This window comes from Scyliorhinus canicula, chromosome 6 (genome assembly GCF_902713615.1).
Source record: "Scyliorhinus canicula chromosome 6, sScyCan1.1, whole genome shotgun sequence".
Classification (NCBI taxonomy): domain Eukaryota; kingdom Metazoa; phylum Chordata; class Chondrichthyes; order Carcharhiniformes; family Scyliorhinidae; genus Scyliorhinus; species Scyliorhinus canicula.
Window position 1 is genome coordinate 92,896,737 of NC_052151.1, and position 19,857 is coordinate 92,916,593.

The 19,857-nt window shown below is 45.1% G+C and overlaps 1 protein-coding gene across 4 annotated transcripts in view; it reads left to right on the forward strand.

The window, feature by feature from the left end:
* The first annotated feature begins 692 nt into the window (after positions 1 to 692).
* Positions 693 to 19,857, forward strand: part of dcbld1 (discoidin, CUB and LCCL domain containing 1) — a 158,771-nt gene continuing 139,606 nt past the window's right edge. For 2 of the 4 annotated variants that reach the window (XM_038799666.1, XM_038799670.1), the window contains exon 1: positions 694 to 995. In XM_038799666.1, coding sequence (XP_038655594.1) covers positions 908 to 995 — 88 coding nt within the window. In that variant the 5' untranslated portion in view covers positions 694 to 907. Of the gene's footprint in view, positions 996 to 1,316; positions 1,394 to 19,857 lie in introns of those variants that run through there. The other 2 variants (XM_038799668.1, XM_038799669.1) reach the window with 2 other exon arrangements.

The following is a 19,857-nucleotide window of genomic DNA, read 5'->3' on the forward strand; positions in this document are numbered from 1 at the left end:
AAGGGGCGTTTGAATTCTTTTGATTTCAAGTCACAAGCGCAGAATACGAATAGGGGCCGAAACAATGACTGTGCATACAAAGTGGTTATTTAGCATTTTTGATAAAGGCCGTAAACATAATGAAGAGTTACAATAGGAGAAATAATAGGAGAAATAATAATTGATTGTTTCCACTTGTTGGCCAGGTAGTGATTAGTACAAAAAAATGATCACCACAAAAATGATGCGAGGTGAGAGAAGGTTTTAAAGCACCTTGGGAGGTTTGACTATGCTAAAGGCGCTATACGAATGCAAGTTGTTTCTTTGTAGAATCCGTCGCCTCTTCCCCTCCCCCTATTATAAAAGCAGAGTCCATTAAAAGGGAATTAGATTATTGTTTTGAAATGTGAATATTAAACTTCCTGGGAGGGAGGGAGCAGAACAGTGAGAACCGAAAGGAGCAAAATAACACTGGAGCAGGACTTCCACTTGTTTAAATTGGAAGGATAAGCAGACACAGGTTTACTCCATGCCATCAAATAAGAGAATCGAATTTTGTTAAAGGAACACCATTGATGAACACCAGATCATGAACAAAATTTAACAGATTGAATAATAATCGTTTCCTGCATCTAGTGCACAGTCCAGTGTCCCTGCAGTAGCCAGCGGCAAGGCAGGCTTGTGCGATGTGGCTGTCAAGCTGCTGCTTTGTCGCTGTACTTGCTGTAACTCGCTGCCCGGACTCCGGCTCTAACTTGACTGGAGAGGCGGAGACCGCCTCAGTGAATCTCCCGCCCACAGCCTGCGACAGCTTCCCCCCAACCCCAGCCCGCCCCGCACAGGGAAAGCTGCTCAGAAAAGTTCCAGGCACTCTGTCCTGTCCCGTCCGGCCGCCTTTTGTTTTCTTCAGCAATTATTAATAATAATAATGTGGTCAACTCTCTGTGTTTTAAGGGTTGTGACCCTCTTGATGCCGTTTTCTTCTTCGGCGCAACTGACTGGGTCGCGGGGAAAGGGTGAGTGAAAGTTTGGTTGAATGTTAAAGGGGAATGTCTCCGCCTATAGACTGGGTACACAGAGTGTGTGGGGTGGGGGAAAGCACAGCAAGCGGGTGGGTCTGACCAGGCAGGCACTGGGTGTTTATTTAAAGCTAAAATCCTGTGATGCCTGACTTCTTCCCCGAATACAAGCAAAGTTGGAAAAGTCCAAATGTGTCCATTAATTCCTTTGCATGCGGACTTCCAGACCCCCCCCCCCCCCCGCAAATATGTTACTTCCTGGAGAATGGTTGCTTTGCTCCAATAAGCTGAGGGTTGAGCAGGTATGGTACTGAAACCCGATTCTCTGCTTCACAAACAAGGAAAGCACTTGAGAAATAAGGTGCAGTGCTTTATTTTCTGATCGTTTCCAGCAGGTTAGTTTTGCAGAGGTTAATTTCCTGCGTGTTTGTGTTGATTTATTTCAACACTGACCAAGTTAAATATTGCAGCTTCGCCTTTGCTACCATCGTTTTTAAAAATAGAGATGAATTTCCTCCCGGTTTGGTCAATCAGATTTAGAAATCTTATTCAAACAACTTTTGTTCGGATGGTTCTTCTTTGAAGTGTGTTCAATAAACACTGTTCATGGATGCAGAATAAATGTTACATACAATGCAGCTTTATTATTAATTATGAATGGATAGCCATATTATTCTGCATCCACTGCCAAGTGAGGGAATGGTAAAGCGTTGTGCATATCCAATCTTAGATGGAGTTTGACAGTGCTGTCAGGAAAATATCACACCATTTCAGAGAGATCACTGATTTAGTCTGCATTTTAATCTTTAGAATTTTCTTAATGGTCTGGCAGATCCAGTCGTTTGTTTAGTGCAGTTCTTGTGTAGGATTCCTCATAGCATGTATAGGTAGACTTATAAACACATGTTTATGGGGTGGTACCAGGGGATTGGAGAGTGGTGAATGTGGTGCCCCTGTTCAAAAAAGGGAATAGGGGATAACCCTGGGAATTACAGGCCAGTTAGTCTTACTTCGGTGGAAGGCAAAGTAATGGAAAGGGTACTGAGGGGTAGGATTTCTGAGCATCTGGAAAGACACTGCTTGATTAGGGATAGTCAGCACGGATTTGTGAGGGGTAGGTCTTGCCTTACAAGTCTCATTGAATTCTTTGAGGAGGTGACCAAGCATGTGGATGAAGGTAAAGCAGTGGATGTAGTGTACATGGATTTTAGTAAGGCATTTGATAAGGTTCCCCATGGTAGGCTTATGCAGAAAGTAAGGAGGCATGGGTAGTGGGAAATTTGGCCAGTTGGATAACAAACTGGCTAACCAATAGAATTCAGATAGCGGTGGTGGATGGCAAATATTCAGCCTGGAGCCGAGTTACCAGTGGCGTACCACAGGGATCAGTTGTGTGTCCTCTGCTGTTTGTGATTTTCATTAATGACTTGGATGAGGGAGTTAGAACATAGAACAGTACAGCACACAACAGGCCCTTCGGCCCTCGATGTTGTGCCGAGCCATGATCACCCTACTCAAACCCACGTATCCACCCTATACCCGTAACCCAACAACCCCCCCCTTAACCTTACTTTTTAGGACACTACGGGCAATTTAGCATGGCCAATCCACCTAACCCGCACATCTTTGGACTGTGGGAGGAAACCGGAGCACCCGGAGGAAACCCACGCACCCATGGGGAGGACGTGCAGACTCCGCACAGACAGTGACCCAGCCGGGAATCGAACCTGGGACCCTGGAGCTGTGAAGCATTTATGCTAACCACCATGCTGAAGGGTGGGTCAGTAAATTGGCAGACGATACGAAGATTGGTGGAGTTGTGGATAGTGAGGAGGGCTGTTGTCGGCTGCAAACAGACATAGATAGGATGCAGAGCTGGGCTGAGAAGTGGCAGATGGAGTTTAACTCTGAAAAGTGTGAGGTTATCCATTTTGGTAGGACAAATATGAATGCGGAATACAGGGTTAACGGTAGGGTTCTTGGCAATGTGGAGGAGCAGAGAGATCTTGGGGTCCATGTTCATAGATCTTTGAAAGTTACCACTCAAGTGGATAGAGCTGTGAAGAAGGCCTATGGTGTGCTAGCGTTCATTAGCAGAGGGATTGAATTTAAGAGCCGTGAGGTGATGATGCAGCAGTACAAAACCTTAGTAAGGCCACATTTGGAGTACTGTGTGCAGTTCTGGTCGCCTCATTTTAGGAAGGATGTGGAAGCTTTCGAAAAGGTGCAAAGGAGATTTACCAGGATTTTGCCTGGAATGGAGAGTAGGTCTTACAAGGAAAGGTTGAGGGTGCTTGGCTTTTTCTCATGAGAACGGAGAAGGATGCGGGAGACTTGATAGAGGTTTATAAGATGATCAGGGGAATGGATAGAGTAGACAGTCAGAGACATTTCCCCGGGTGGAACAAACCGTTACAAGGGGACATAAATTTAAGGTGAATGGTGGAAGATATAGGGGAGATGTCAGAGGTAGGTTCTTTATCCAGAGAGTAGTGGGGGCATGGAATGCACTGCCTGTGAAAGTAGTTGAGTCGGAAACATTAGGGTCCTTCAAGTGGCTATTGGGTGGATTACGGTAGAATAATGGAGTGTAGATTAATTTGTTCTTAAGGGCAGCACGGTAGCATTGTGGATAGCACAATTGCTTCACAGCTCCAGGGTCCCAGGCTTGATTCCGGCTTGGGTCACTGTCTGTGCGGAGTTTGAACATCCTCCCCGTGTGTGCGTGGGTTTCCTCGGGGTGCTCCGGTTTCCTCCCACAGTCCAAAGATGTGCAGGTTAGGTGGATTGGCCATGATAAATTGCCCTTAGTGTCCAAAATTGCCCTTAGTGTTGGGTGGGTTACTGGGCTATGGGGATAGGGTGGAGGTGTTGACCTTGGGTAGGGTGCTCTTTCCAAGAGCCGGTGCAGACTTGATGGGCCGAATGGCCTCCTTCTGCACTGTAAATTCTATGATAATCTATGATTAATCTAGGACAAAGGTTCGGCACAACATTGTGGGCCGAAGGGCCTGTTCTGTGCTGTATTTTTCTATGTTAAGTACTGTTAAATATCATACTTTTCAAGATCTCCAGTAGAAAATGAACAAAAATAGGAACCTGCTCTCCTTTAATTATAGTGCTTCAACCTAACTGAGGAAATGGATAGCTAAATTTTATTTATTTTTCAGATGGAACAATTGATAGATCATTTTTACAGTTTCTAATGGTATTGATATTGTGTCTGAACCTACTCCAGTCTTACAAACAACAACTTCATTTATATAGCAGCTTTGATTTCCCAAGCTGGAGCTATGAAGCAACAGTACTAGACACTGTGCTACTGTGCTGCCCACATTAGCTGCTAACGTGCCCCGTATGTTCTGTGATTCCTTCCTTACATTTTCCACACCAAAGAGTCCTTACAATGCAGACGAGGCCATTCAACCTATTGAGTCTGCATCGACCCTCTGAAAGAGCACCCTACCTAGGCCCACTCCCTCGTCCTATCCTCATTACCAAACAACATATAACACTGACAATATAAGCCAAATGTGACTTCATTCCCTTGATGCTTGGGGTTTCAACATTAATAATAATCTTTATTGTCACAAGTAGACTTACATTAACACTGCAATGAAGTTACTGTGAAAAGCCCCTAGTCGCCCCACTCCGGCGCCTGTTCGGGTACACAGAGGGAGAATTCAAAATATCCAATTCACCTAACGGCACGTATTTTGGGACTTGTGGGAGGAAACCGGAGCACCCAGAGGAAACCCAGGCAGACACGGAGAACGTGCAGACTCCGCACAGACAGTGACCCAAACCGGGAATCAAACCTGGGACCCTGGAGCTATAAAGCAACAGTACTAGACACTGTGCTACTGTGCTGCCGTGCCCCGTATGTTCTGTGATTCCTTCCTTAAATTTTCCACACCAAAGAGTCCTTACAATGCAGAGAGGCCATTCGGCCTATCGAGTCTGCATCGACCCTCTGAAAGAGCACCCTACCTAGGCCCACTCCCTCGTCCTAACCTCATAACCCATCTAGCCTGCACATCTTTGGACGCTAAGTGGCAAGGAAACCTCCGCAGACAATGGGAGAACATGCAAACTTCACACAGTCACCCAAGGCCGGAATTGAATCTGGGTCCCTGGTGCTGTAACACAGCAGTGCTAGCCATGTGCCACAGTGCTGCACATCCACCTATCTTTCTCCCCTCCTTTAAAATGCTCCTTAAAACCTACATCCCTTTTGCCCTCAAAACACCTAATGTGGTTCAGTGTTAAATTTTGTTTGATAGTGCACCTTCGGAAGTTACAATGTTAAAGATGCTAAAGAAATGAAAGTTAGCAGTTGATTGATTCTATCCGTACAACTTCAAATTATCAGGGATAAAGTCAACTGACTTTGATTTGTGTGAAACAATTGAAAAACCATTCAACAAACATCTGAAAGTGTTACATGGTATACAATTGGATGAAATGAATGTTAATACAACAAGGTTGGGCAGCATGGTAGCATGGTGGTTAGCATAAATGCTTCACAGCTCCAGGGTCCCAGGTTCGATTCCCGGCTGGGTCACTGTCTGTGCGGAGTCTGCACGTCCTCCCCGTGTGTGCGTGGGTTTCCTCCGGGTGCTCCGGTTTCCTCCCACAGTCCAAAGATGTGCGGGTTAGGTGGATTGGCCATGCTAAATTGCCCGTAGTGTCCTAAAATGTAAGGTTAAGGGGGGGGTTTTAGGTTACGGGTATAGGGTGGATACGTGGGTTTGAGTAGGGTGATCATTGCTCGGCACAACATCAGGGGCCGAAGGGCCTGTTCTGTGCTGTACTGTTCTATGTTCTAAGGTAAATTAGTTGCATTGTTCATTGAATAGGAACTTTTATTGCACATGCATGGTATCAGGCATAGTTTGCATGCTTTTCTGATCAGGTTTTCCGGGGAATGAAGGGAATAGGAACAGAGCTGGCCTATGGGATTAGGACAGCTCCCATGTAGGATCAATACCAACATAGACTGACTTGATTGAATGGTCTAATTTGATGCTGCAATTTCTCTGTAATTCTAATGGAACAGAATGCTCACTGTTTATGTGGTGAGTCTGGAATGTATCCCCTGCACAAGAGGAACTTAACAATTCACAATTGCTGCAGGCTCAAAGTGAATCTATACCTCCCTATCATTAGGGATGAAGTTTGTACTGAACATCCAGTAATGAACATTTGTGGTGCAAGAAATAAGTACAATTTCCTCACATATTTTCCTTTAAATTTGGCCTCTGGAGGTAGTAAAGCAAAATGTTTGTAATTTTACTTAAGTACTTTCTGCTAGATCCTACATTGTTTTTCATGATCTGGATGATGCTGGTAAGAGTACACATTGATCAATGTTGACAAGGTGCTGGTGGGCTTTTATCCTTTAACATCTGCAGTGTTGTCCTGTAGAAATTGTAGTGTGGCTAAGGCAACAAAGTATTCTCAAAATGCAATATTTGTCATAAAGAAATGCCTCTCGCAATATACATGAAAATATTTCATGTACATATTTACTTAATAAGTATTACGATTCAGTGCAAAACTTTACAATCTTTCTTTCACCAAAGTTCTGGTATGAATTTTCAGGCACAATGTATCTGAGTATAGTTTCCAGGCTTTTGACCAGCAGATACAACTGGTACTTTGACATCATGATTGATTGCTAAGAATAATGCCAGATCTGTCCCTACTTGTCAACCAGAATGTGGCTCAATGATGATTGCTCTTTCCATGATTTTCCCAGTTGGAATTATTAATTATTGATTGGGTGTCCTTTATTTCTGGTGTGGAGCAGGTATTCAGATTGGTCAGTCTGTACACGATGACAAGTATCCTCTACAAAAATTGTTGCAGGTGTTTCTTTGGTACTGACCAGCAAATGGCATGTGACAATAAGACACACAACAACTATAAAAACTTATGCATTCTTCTTTTTGTCTTATCATTTAATCAACAAATATGAAAAAATGTTACTGTACAAATGCCACGTGAATGAATAGTAAGACTTCATGCCCAATAATGGTGCCTATTCCATAATGGTGCCTAATACTCAATTTTATTTACTCATCAGAAATGCAGTGAGCCTCATCTGGATTGCCAGTATATTGCCAAAGTATTGGACTGCACTGTTCTTGTATGGTATCTGGTTTGGCTGGAAAGCTGGTTCATGATGCAGAGCGAGGCCAACAATGTTCAATCCCCATACCGGCTGAAGTTATTCATGAATAACCTTGCCCCTCGCCTGAGGTATGGTGATCCTCAATTTAAATCACCAGCGGTCAGCTCTCCCCCCTCAAAGAGGAAAGCAACCTATGGTCATCTGGGACCCATGATGACTTGATTTTGTTCTCTATAATAGTACTTTTACTTTACTTTCCATAATGCTATTCGAAAGGGAATTGCAGGATATTGGTCCAGTTTTAGAAATGAACAGCAGTACATGGGCAAGTCAGGATGATATGTGCTTTGGAGGAGATCTTGGAGCTGATCGTTGCCCTATAAAGATGCTGCTCATGTCTTTCTTTGTGGCAGAGGTTGCTGGGGAAGGAGGTGCTGCAAACCTAACTTTGGATAGTTACTCCAGTGGGTGTGACAGATAGTACATAATGCAGATTTAACATATGGTGTTGGATGTGGGAGTATAGTGAATCTAGTGATCCAGAGATTTAGATGAATAATTTTCAAGAACTTGAGTTATTGGAAATCTACTTATGAGAAAGAAGCATAGTAAAAAGTAAAGCTGTTTAGGTTTTTATTTCACATTAGCAATATCAAAGAGATATGGTGACCCATAATCTCTTGCCTTTTGGTGCATGCAGGGGAAAGTGGTGGCATAGTGATATTCAGCAGGGGGTTGGGAACCTGAATTGTAGCTCCAGTATACAGGAAGTTGAGAGTAGTGAGGTCATGAGTAAGGTTTCAAGGTTGCAGGAGTGTACCGGCAGGCAGGAAGGTGGTTTAAAGTGTCTACTTCAAAGCCAGGAGCACCGGAATAAGGTGAGTGAATAAGGTGGGTGAACTTGCAGCATGGGTTGGTACCTGGGACTTCGATGTTGTGGCCATTTCGGAGACATGTTGTTGCGGGTTCCTGGGTTTAGATATTTCAGTAAGCTCAGAGAAAGTGGTAAAAGAGGGGGAGGGGTGGCATTGTCAGTCAAGGACAGTATTACGGTGGCAGAAAGGACGTTTGATGAGGACTCGTCTACTGAGGTAGTATGGGCTGAGGTTAGAAACAGGAAAGGAGAGGTCACCTTATTAGGGGTTTTCTATAGGCCTCCGAAAAGTTCCAGAGATGTAGAGGAAAAGATTGCAAAGATGATTCTGGATAGGAGCGAAAGTAACAGGGTAGTTGTTATGGGGGACTTTAACTTTCCAAATATTGACTGGAAACGCTATAGTTCGAGTACTTTAGAAGGGTCCGTTTTTGTCCCAATGTGTGCAGGAGGGTTTCCTGACACAGTATGTAGATAGGCCAACAAGAGGTGAGGCCATATTGGATTTGGTACTGGGTAATGGACCAGGACAGGTGTTAGATTTGGAGGTAGGTGAGCATTTAGGTAATAGTGACCACAATTCAGTTACGTTTACTTTAGCGATGGAAAGGGATAGGTATATACCGCAGGGCAAGAGTTATAGCTGGGGGAAAGGCAATTATGATGCGATGAGGCAAGACTTAGGATGCATAGGATGGGGAAGGAAACTGCAGGGGATGGGCACAATTGAAATGTGGAGCTCGTTCAAGGAACAGCTACTGCGTGTCCTTGATAAGTATGTACCTGTCGGGCAGGGAGGAAGTGGTCGAGCGAGGGAACCGTAGTTTACTAAAGTAGTTGAAACAGTTGTCAAGAGGAAGAAGGCGGCTTCTGTAAAGATGAGACGTGAAGGTTCAGTTAGGGGGCTCGAGAGTTACAAGTTAGCTAGGAAGGACCTAAAGAGAGATCTAAGATGAGCCAGGAGGGGACATGAGAAGTTTTTGGCAGGTAGGATCAAGGATAACCCTAAAGCTTTCTATATGTGTCAGAAATAAAAGAATGACTAGGGTAAGAGTAGGGCCAGTCAAAGACAGTAGTGGGAACTTGTGCGTGGAGTCGGAGGAGATAGGAGAGGTGCTAAATGAGTATTTTTCGTCAGTATTCACGCAGGAAAAAGACAATGTTGTCGAGGAGAATACTGAGATACAGGCTACTAGATCAGTAGGGCTTAAGGTTCATAAGGAGGAGGTGTTAGCAATTCTGGAAAGTGTGAAAACAGATAAGTCCCTTGGGCCGGATGGGATTTATCCTAGGATTCTCTGGGAAGCTACGGAGGAGATTGCTGAGCCTTTGGTTTTGATCTTTATGTCGTCATTGTCTACAGGAACAGTGCCAGAAGACTGGAGGACAGCAAATGTTGTCCCCTTGTTCAAGAAGGGGAGAAGCGACAACCCCGGTAACTATAGACCAGTGAGCCGTACTTCTGTTGTGGGAAAAGTCTTGGAAAGGTTTATAAGAGATAGGATTTATAATCATCTAGAAAGAAATAATTTGATTAGAGATAGTCAACATGGTTTTGTGAAGGGTAGGTCATGCCTCACAAACCTTATTGAGTTCTTTGAGAAGGTGACCAAACAGGTGGAGGAGGGCAAAGCAGTTGATGTGGTGTATATGGATTTCAGTAAAGCGTTTGATAAGGTTCCCCACGGTAGGCTAGTGCAGAAAATACGGAGGCATGGGATTCAGGGTGATTCAGCAATTTGGATCAGAAATTGGCTCGCTGTAAGAAGACAGAGAGTGGTGGTTGATGGGAAATGTTCAGCCTGGAGTTCAGTTACTAGTGGTGTACCACAAGGATCTGTTTTGGGGCCGCTGCTGTTTGTCATTTTTATAAATGACCTGGAGGAGGGCGTAGAAGGGTGGGTGAGTAAATTTGCAGATGACACTAAAGTCAGTGGAGTTGTGGACAGTGTGGGGATGTTGCAGGTTACAGAGGGACATAGATAAGCTGCAGAGTTGGGCTGAGAGGTGGCAAATGGAGTTTAATGCAGAAAAGTGTGAGGTGATTCATTTTGGAAGGAGTAACAGGAATACAGAGTACTGGGCTAATGGTAAGATTCTTGGCAGTGTAGATGAGCAGAGAGATCTCGGTGTCCATGTACATAGATCCCTGAAAGTTGCCACCCAGGTTGATAGGATTGTTAAGAAGGCGTACGGTGTGTTAGCTTTTATTGGAGGAGGGATTGAATTTCAGAGCCATGAGATCATGTTGCAGCTGTACAAAATTCTGGTGTGGCCGCATTTGGAGTATTGCGAGCAGTTCTGGTCGCCGCATTGTAGGAAGGATGTGGAAGCATTGGAAAGGGTGCAGAGGAGATTTACCAGGCTGTTGCCTGTTATGGAGGGAAGATCTTATGAGGAAAGGCTGAGGGACTTGAGGCTGTTTTCGTTAGAGAGAAGAAGGTTAAGAGGTGACTTAATTGAGGCATACAAGATGATCAGAGGATTAGGTAGGTTGGACAGTGAGAGCCTTTTTCCTCGGATGGTGATGTCTAGCACGAGGGGCATAGCTTTAAATTGAGAGGAGATAGATATAGGACAGATGTCAGAGGTAGGTTCTTTTCTCGGACAGGTGTGGAATAACCTGCCTGCAACAGTAGTGGACTCGCCAACATTAAGGGCATTTAAATGGTCATTGGATAAACATATGTATGATAAGGGAATAGTGTAGATTGGCTTTAGACTGGTTTCACAGGTCGGTGCAACATCGAGGGCCGAAGGGCCTGTACTGCGCTGTAATGTTCTATTGTCACTGGACTAGAAATCTAGATACCCAGGGCAATTTTCTGGGGACCCAGATTAACATTCTGCCACGACCAATGGTGAAATTTAAATTCAGTAAAAATCCAGAATTAAATGTCTTTATTTAAAAATATTTTTATTCAAGGCTTTTCAACAGAAATATAAATGTACAGAAGATCAAAAGAACATCAAATCAACCCAACAAACAACCACAACCCTCGAGCACCCCGACACTGACTCCCTTAACCCCCCAAAAGTTTCCCCCTCCCCCACTTGCTGACCCCTCAATCCTGCTTGAAGAAATCAATAAACTGTTTTCACCTCCGTGCAAACCCTTCTACCGAACCTCGCAGAGCAATTCTGATCTTCTCCAACCTTCAGGAATTCTAGCAGGTTGCTCCCCCTTCGGTTTTGGCGGCTCTGAGTCCCGACAACACATCAAAGTCTGTCTCCGGGCGACCAGGGAGGCAATGGCAAAGACATTGGCCTGCCCCCACCATTGCCTCCACTCCCAGGTCTTCCGACACACCAAATATCGCCACCTCCTGACACGGGGCCAACCCACACCCAAAACCTCAGACATAACATCCAAAATTGCCTGGCAGAACCCCCTCAATCTTGGACATGCCCAGAACATGTAGACGTGATTTGTGCCCCCCCCCCCCACTCACCGCCCACACCCATCTTCCACCCCCTCAAAAAAACCTGCTCATCCTCACCACCGTCATGTGGGTCCTATGCACCACTTTAAAATGGCTGGCAACTGCACATGACAAGGGCGCATTCGCCCTCTGCAAGGCCTCAGCCCATGTCCCATCCCCCACCTCCTCTGAAAGCTTCTCCTCCTATTTGCGCATAACATCCTCCACCAGGGTGTCCTCCCTCTCCAACAATCCCTTGTAAAAGCCGACACCGTCCCCTCCCCTATTTTGTCCTCCGACAGTTTATCTTGCAGCACCGGAGGCGGCAGTCCTGGGCAGGCCGGCACGGCACCTCGCTCCTCACAAAATCCAGAACCTGCCATTCCCCTTGGGCACCTCATTCAATTCCTCCAACTCCTCTGGCCCAGCAAATTTGCCCCCTATAAACAAGTCCCTGAAGTACTCCATCCCCATCTGTCGCCACCCCTTACATCCAATCTCACTGGCACAAACCTATGATTATTGCAAATAGGCATCCTCAACAACATGCCCTCACATCTGTAAAGCTGACACCACCACTGGGCCAATGGAATACCTGGCCAGTGAGATGGTAAAGCGCCAACAACAAAGCCTTCAAGCTCACTCTCCTGGACGATGCCGCCTCCACCCATCCCCAAACTGACCTCTCCTCCATGACATATTTCCTCACCAGCCCAATAATTCATCTGCACCCTCCCAACACCCCCAATCCAAAAATGCCTGCTGCAACCGTTGGGCCTTCCCCACCCACACAAACCCAGAGATCAACCCATTGACTTTCTCAAAAAGCCACTTTGGGACAAAGCTAGGAAGGTTCTGAAACACAAACAGAAACCTAGGCAGCACCATCATTTTCACTGTCTGCACCTGCCCCGCCAGCGACAAGGGCAAAACTTCCCTCTTAAAATCTGCCTTCATCCCCTCCGCCAATCACAGCTGAGCCCAGCTCCGCATTACCTGGATATCAAGATATCTCAAGCTCGTCCCCATCACCATAAATTCCCCTAACCTCCCTGCCCTCTCGCATTGATCGGGAACACCTCAATCTTTGGAATTAAATGTCTAATGATGACCATGAAACCATTGTTGATTGTTCTAAAAATTCATCTAGTTCACTGATGCCCTTTGGGGTAGGTAATCTGCCGCCCTTTCCTGGTCTGGCCTACATGTGACTCCAGATCCACATCCACAGCAATGTGGTTGACGCTAACTGACCTTCAAGTGCAATTAGGGATGGACAATAAATGCTGACACAGTCAGCGAGGCCCACGTCCCATGAACTAATAAAAAAAAACTAGAGTGCATTCATCAAGAAAATACTATTTTGTTTATCAAGTTCACCCTGCTCTGCTGAGCTTGTGGAACACAGAGGAGGATGCCATTTAGTTCTTCGAGCCGATTCGGCTATTAATTATATCATGGCTGATCTGTGGGGTTTTCTGTGCACTTAGCTTTGCCCACTTCCCAAGGAATCTTTTGAACCAAAGACTATGTCCCTCTCAGATTGAAAACTAACAATTGATCTAGTTTCAATTTATATTTGTGGAAAGAGTTCCAAACTTCTCCCACCCTTCGCATGTAGAAGTGTTTCCTAATTTCATATTACATGGTCTGGCTATCATTTTTGGACTGTGCCTCTGAGTTCTAGACTCCCAAACCTATGGAAATAATTTGTCTGTACAGAATCACAGAATTCCTACAGTGCAGAAGGAGGCCAGTCGGCCCATCTACCCCCCCCCCCCCCCCCCCCCCCCCCCACCACCACCCACCACCCCCGGCCCCTCCTCCACCATATCCTTAGATTCCTTTAGCCCCAAGAGCTCTATCTAACTTCACTGTCTTGAAAACATAAATGTTTTGGCATCAACTGCTTTCTGTTGCGGAGAATTCCACAGGCTTACCACTCTCTGAGTGAAGAAATTCCTCTTCATCTCAGTCCTAAATGGATAAGTAAACCTTCGCTGCACTCCCTCCATACCAAGAATGTCCTTCCTCAGATAAGGAGACCGAAACTGCAACTGCACACACAATTCGTGATGTGGTCTTACCAAGGGTCTGTATAACTGCAGCAAGACAGCCCTTCTCCTGTACTCAAATCCTCTCGCTCTGAAGGCCAGCATACCATTCACCTTCTATACCTCCTGCTACACATATATACTTACTTTCAGCGACTGGTGTACAAGGACACCCAGGTCTTGTTGCACATTATCCTCTCAAACAATAGGCTTTCAGATAATAATCTGCCTCCTTATTTTTGCTACTGAAGTGGATAACCTCACATCATTCCACATTCTACTGCATTTGCCATGTGTTTGCCCACTCACCCAACTTGTCCAAATCAGACTGACGTATCTCTGCCTCCTCCTTACAGCTCACCCTCCCACCCAGCTTTGGGTGCAATTTAACAGCCTCATCATGGGAAAATGGGATGAAGGGGCTGAAAGGGGGGTAGAATGATGGGGGCAGCCAGACAAAATAGTGCCCGGCTAGCCAGCAGGAAATGACTCTCCGCATCCTCGATGGAGAGAAACTCCTCTGGGCCAAAGGAAATGACAAAGTGGCATTAAATAACCAGGTGTTTCTCTAGCTGCATCACCGGGAAACACTCGGCAAAACGCGTCCAAAACAAAACATAGATTTTTCCTGGTTAAATTGTGCCTTTAAAGGTCAGTATTCCAGTAGCTTTTTTGATTATATTCTGTACCTGTTCATGAGGTTGAAAAGATTTATATACGTGGAACCCCAAGTCTCATTGGAACTCGAGCTTTTCATAACTTTGAAGGTACTCTGTTTTATCCTTTTTAGGTCCATGGTGGACTGATGAGAACTTCCACTTTTCATTATCTAATCTTGATGTAAATACCCTCAAAAGTTACATTCTGTTGAATGAGGTATAACTGAGCTTTTAATAGTGTATTACATAATTTCTGCTGGAATACCTCTCTGGTGTAGGAAAACTTAGTTTATACTTTGGAATATCAAAATTCTCTATTATCCACACTTTTTAAAGTTTGATGTTCAGCTACCCCCTAGTCCCATGTGTTTTTCTGATTTTTCTTTGCTCCAATAAAACTTAATTAAAAGTGAATGGCATCAATGAATTTTACTTCCTGTTTACTATCTATGAGAATACTTTTCTATGATTGGCTGTTTGTTGCCACCTGGAGATCCCCTTGAAATGGCACCACATTCAATCTGATCTCATAGAAGGGGGAAATCCACACCACAATGATCACAAGGTTGTTTCTTGAAATTACACGATGGTTTGGCCTCACCTACTTTCTGTGGTAGCAGATTTTACTGGGTCACCAATCTCTGGGTGAAGAAATTTCTCCTCACCTCAGACCCTTAACCTCAATCTATGACCCCTAGTTCTGGACTCCCCCATTGGGAATTTTCTTTCTGAATCTACCCTGTCTAACCATCTTAGAATTTTATAAGTTTCTATGAGATCCCCTCTCACTCTTCTAAACTCAAATGAATGTAATCCTAACCAACTTAGTCTCTCCTCAAATGACAGTCCTGCCATCCCAGAATCAGCCTGGTAAACATTTGCTGCACTCGCTCCATAGCAAGAACATTCTTCCTCAGCTAAGGACACCAAAACTACACCCAATACTCCAGGTGTGGTCTCACCAATGCCCTATAAAATTGCAGTAAAACATCTCTATTCCTATACTCCAATCCTCTCGCTATGAAGATCAACGTACGATTTGCCCTCTTGATTGCCTGCTGTACCTACTCGCTTACTTTCAGCGACTGATGCATGAAGGGCAGCAATGTAGCACAGTGGTTAGCACTATGGCTTCACAGCACCAGGGTACCAGGCTCGATTCCCAGCTGGGTCACTGTCTGTGTGGTGTCTGCACGTTCTCCCTGTGTCTGCGTGAGTTTCCTCCGGGTGCTCCAGTTTCCTCCCACAAGTCGCGAAAGACGTGCTGTTAGGTGAATTGGACATTCTGAATTCTCCCTCTGTACCCGAACAGGCACCGGAATGTGGCGACTAGGGGCTCTTCACAGTAACTTCATTGCAATGTAAGCCTACTTGTGACAATAAAGATTATTATTGTTAAGACACCAAGGTCTCGCTGAGTATCCACCTCTCACAGTTTACACCCATTCAAATAAAAATTTGCCTTCCAATTTTGCTACTGACGTGGATAACCTTACACTTATCCACATTATACTGCATCTGTCATGCATATGCCTACACACTTAGCCTATCCAAATCCCGCTGAAGCATCTCTGCATCCTCATTACAGCTCACCCTCCCACCCAACTTTATATCATCTGCACATTTGGAGATAATACATTTAGTTCCCTCGTCCAAATCATTAATACATAATGTGAACAGTTGGGGTCCCAGCAAAGAACCTGGCACAGATCTTCTAGCTTTACACTCTATATTGCTCTCATGTGCCTTATCTTAATAAATAAATATGCAACATGTTTACCCAATCCCTTATGGATGATTGGTTACTTTATATCACTATATAAACATAATATTCAAATGCCTTGTTACCTCCAACTCACCTATTTTGATGAATTGGCAGTAGTCCTATCAACGCAATGGTACTGTGCAGTCAGTTTGTAATGCGATTAGTTTCAATCATTCTTACTACTACATGAGTAATAAAGCTACTCTGATATCTATAGTGAAATTATTACTGAATTAAAATATATTTTAAAGCAATCTTCAGTAAAATTTGTCATTTGTTCCTCGATGCTCTTTCAAATTTTTTTTCAGTTATTCATTATAATAATCTTTATTATTGTCACAAGTAGGCTTACATTAACACTGCAATGAAGTTACTGTGAAAATCCCCTAGTCGCCACACTTCGGCGCCTGTTCGGGTACACTGATGGAGAATTCAGAATGTCCAAATTACCTAACACGTCTTTCGGGACTTGTGGGAGGAAACCGGAGCACCAGGAGGAAACCCACGCAGACACGAGGAGAACATGCAGAGACCGCACAGACAGTGACCCAAGCCGGGAATCAAACTTGTGACCCTGGCACTTTGAAGCAACAGTGCTAACCACTGTGCTACCGTGCCGCCCACCTACTTTTAATTTGAACTTTACATTATATTTCAAACTATTAACCAAACAGATTTTTTATAGGAATGAATGCTAATCTCTGACCTATTTACAATATTGCAATAATTAGGAGGAATGACGATGTGATATACAGGTTAGCACTTAGCTGCCTGGATTCGAATGACTAGATCATTTGGTAGAGCAAGCTGCTGACCTCCACAAAAGTGAGCTGTTGCATCACAGATACCTAAAGGATTATACTATGTGTAAACATTGACTAGGCTTCATGGAGTAGCATAGACCTTTTCATAGAATGTACAGTGCAGAAGGAGGCCATTTGGCCTATCGAGTCTGCACCGGCCGTTCTAAAGAGCACCTTGCCTAATCCCACACCTACACCCTATCCTCATAACTCCACATAACCTATTTTGGACACTAGGGGCGATTTAGCTTAGTCAATCCACCTAACCTGCACATGTTTGGACTGTGGGAGGAAACCGGAGCACCCGGAGGAAACTCACGCAGACACAGGGAAAATATGCAGACTCCGCACAGACAGTGAATCAAGCCGGGAATTGAACCTGGGACCCTGGAGCTGTGAAGCAATCGTGCTAATCACTGTGCTACCCTGCTGCCCTGTGATCCTTGCACAAATGTCTCTGGTTGCTTTTATTTATCCGTGAACATGGCTGCTGATTCAATTTTAGTTGTGTGGGCAGTCACCTTCAATGTGAAGGACTAACACAGTATTTCTAGCTGCAATGGGAAATTTTACAGTTTTGCACATGTCTTCAGTAATGCAAGTGTGCATGAAAGCTATTTAGTGATTTTCTTTTAACCAAACCATCTTTGTAATCCATGTTTAAAACCGGCGTTGGATCCGACCTCGTGACCTAACCCGAACTGACCCAGAAAGACTCTGCCTGCAACTCAAACACTGCCTAAACACCCCCAAAACAGCGAGGACCCCATGCGAGGAAAGGAAGGAAGGAAAGCGAAAAGAAGACCTGTCCTCCCAGAACCCCGGGGCCCAACTGGATCGCAAACATGCCCCCCCCCCCCAGGTGACCCTGAAATAGCAACCCCTCCAGACGCACCTACTTACCTTCCACGAGGTCAGATATCTCTCATCGAATCCCAGACCACCCAGAAGCAGCTGCTGACCTAGGAAATGAGGGAAATGCGCCGGTCTGCAGGTGAGACTAAAACAATGCGGTTTCAAGTTTCCTTTCCAAAGCATATACCTGGCAAACAAGCTGGCCGAGCTTAACACTAGACTTACCCCTCAGAGGGAAGTAAGTGACTGCTGGTTGGCTCTGTTTCACAGCCACATGGCTCACTCCTGCCTCACCAGGCTGCCATACATTCTGAGGGCTTCTCAATTCACCGGATGGACTGCACGGCAGCATCGGGCAAAGCAAAGGGTGGAGGGGTTTGCCTCCTCGTCAACTGCTCAAGCATGGCGAACCTGTCGAACTACTGCTCTCTGGACCTGGAGTACTTGACTGTGACGTGCCACCCATACTATCTTCCACAGGAATTCACTTCTGCCATCATCATTGTGGTCTACATCCCACCCCAGGCGTAAGTGAAGAAGGTGCTTGATGAATTGTACACGCTATAAACAATCATAAAACAGAACACCCGGAGACCTTGTTCATCATAGACAGGGACTTCAACCAGGCCAACTTCAAGAGTGTGCCGCCAATATTCCACCAAAAAATCTCCTATCCCACCAGGCGCCCCAAAGTCCTTGACCACTGCTACATAAACATCAAGGGCGCCTACCACTCTATCTGACTACATTTTGGAAAATCTGACCATAAGATGGTGCTCCTTCTCCCGGCATATAAGCAGAAACATAAGTGGGAGAATCTGGTTAAGAAGATCGGGCAGTGCTGATCAGAGGCAATAGAAAAATTCAACAACTCAGCAGCCAACCTAAATGGGTATGCCACCACCATCACAGACTTCATCAGTAATTGTGGCAAAAACTGCGTTCCAAACAAGGTAGTATGTGCGTTCCCCAACTGGAAACCATGGTTTAACCGGATGATCTACTCCGTACTGAAGTGCAGGTCTGAGGTGTTCAAGACGGGCAATCCTGACCAAACAAGAAGTCTAGGTATGACCTCCACAAAGTCATCAGGGATACCAGGAGACAATGCCAGAATAAGCTAGAGTCACAGACTAACGACATGGACTCTCATCGGTTGTGACAAGTCTTAATCAGTATAAACGGCTATAAAGCAAAGCAGAGTAGAATCTCTGGCAACAGTGCACCCCTCCCCAATTAACTCGATGCATTCTATGCTCGTTTCAAGTAGGAAACCAACAAACCGTTGGCCCGACATCCTCAGACACACCCAAAACCACCTTCACAGCCTTGGATGTTAGTTTAGCCTTCTTGAAAGTGAACCAACGGGAAGCAATGCATCCTGACTGAGTCCCCAGTCGTGCACTCAGATCCTGCGCGGACCAACTGGCTGGTGTGTTCGCGGTTGTCTTCAACCTCTTCCCTACTCCGTTCCGACGTTCCCATATGCTTCAAGAAGATCACTATCATGCCAAAGAGGAAACGGGCAACATGCCTCAATTATTACAATTGTTGGCCCTGTCGTCTTTCATTATGAAGTGCTTCGAGAGGTCAGTCATGAAACACACCAACTCCATCCTTCCAGATTGCCTTGATACACTGCAATTCGCCCACCGGAACAACCGGTCCACAGCAGATGCGATCTCCCTGGCCCTATACTCATCCCAGTAACATCTCAACAACAAGAACTCCTATGTCAGACTCCTGTTCATGGACTACACCATAATCCCAGCCAACCTCGTATTCAAACTCCAAAGCCTAGGACTCTGCTGCTCCCTCTGCAGTTGGATCCTTGACTACCTGGCCCACAGATTGCAACCAGTAAGCATAAACAATGAAACCTCCTCCACGATATTCCTTAATACCAAGGTCCCACAAGGCTGCGTATTTAGTCTCCTACTGTACACCTTATACATACACGACTGCATAACAAAATTTGGTCTGATATCCATCTACAAGTTTGTTGATGACTTGACTGTAGTAGATTGAATCTTAAACAATGATGAGTCAGAGAACAGGAGTGAGATAGAGAACTTAGTGCCATTGTGCAATGACAACAACCTCTCCCTCAATGTCAGCAAAACTAAGGAGCCTGTCATCGAATTCAGGAAGCCAAATATTGTACACACACACCCCTGTCTGCATCAATGGTGCTTAGGTGGAGATGGTTGACAGCTTCAAATTGCCTTGATGTGAACAGCACCAAAAATGTGTCCTTGTCCACCCACATTGCGCTATGACCAAGAAAGCAC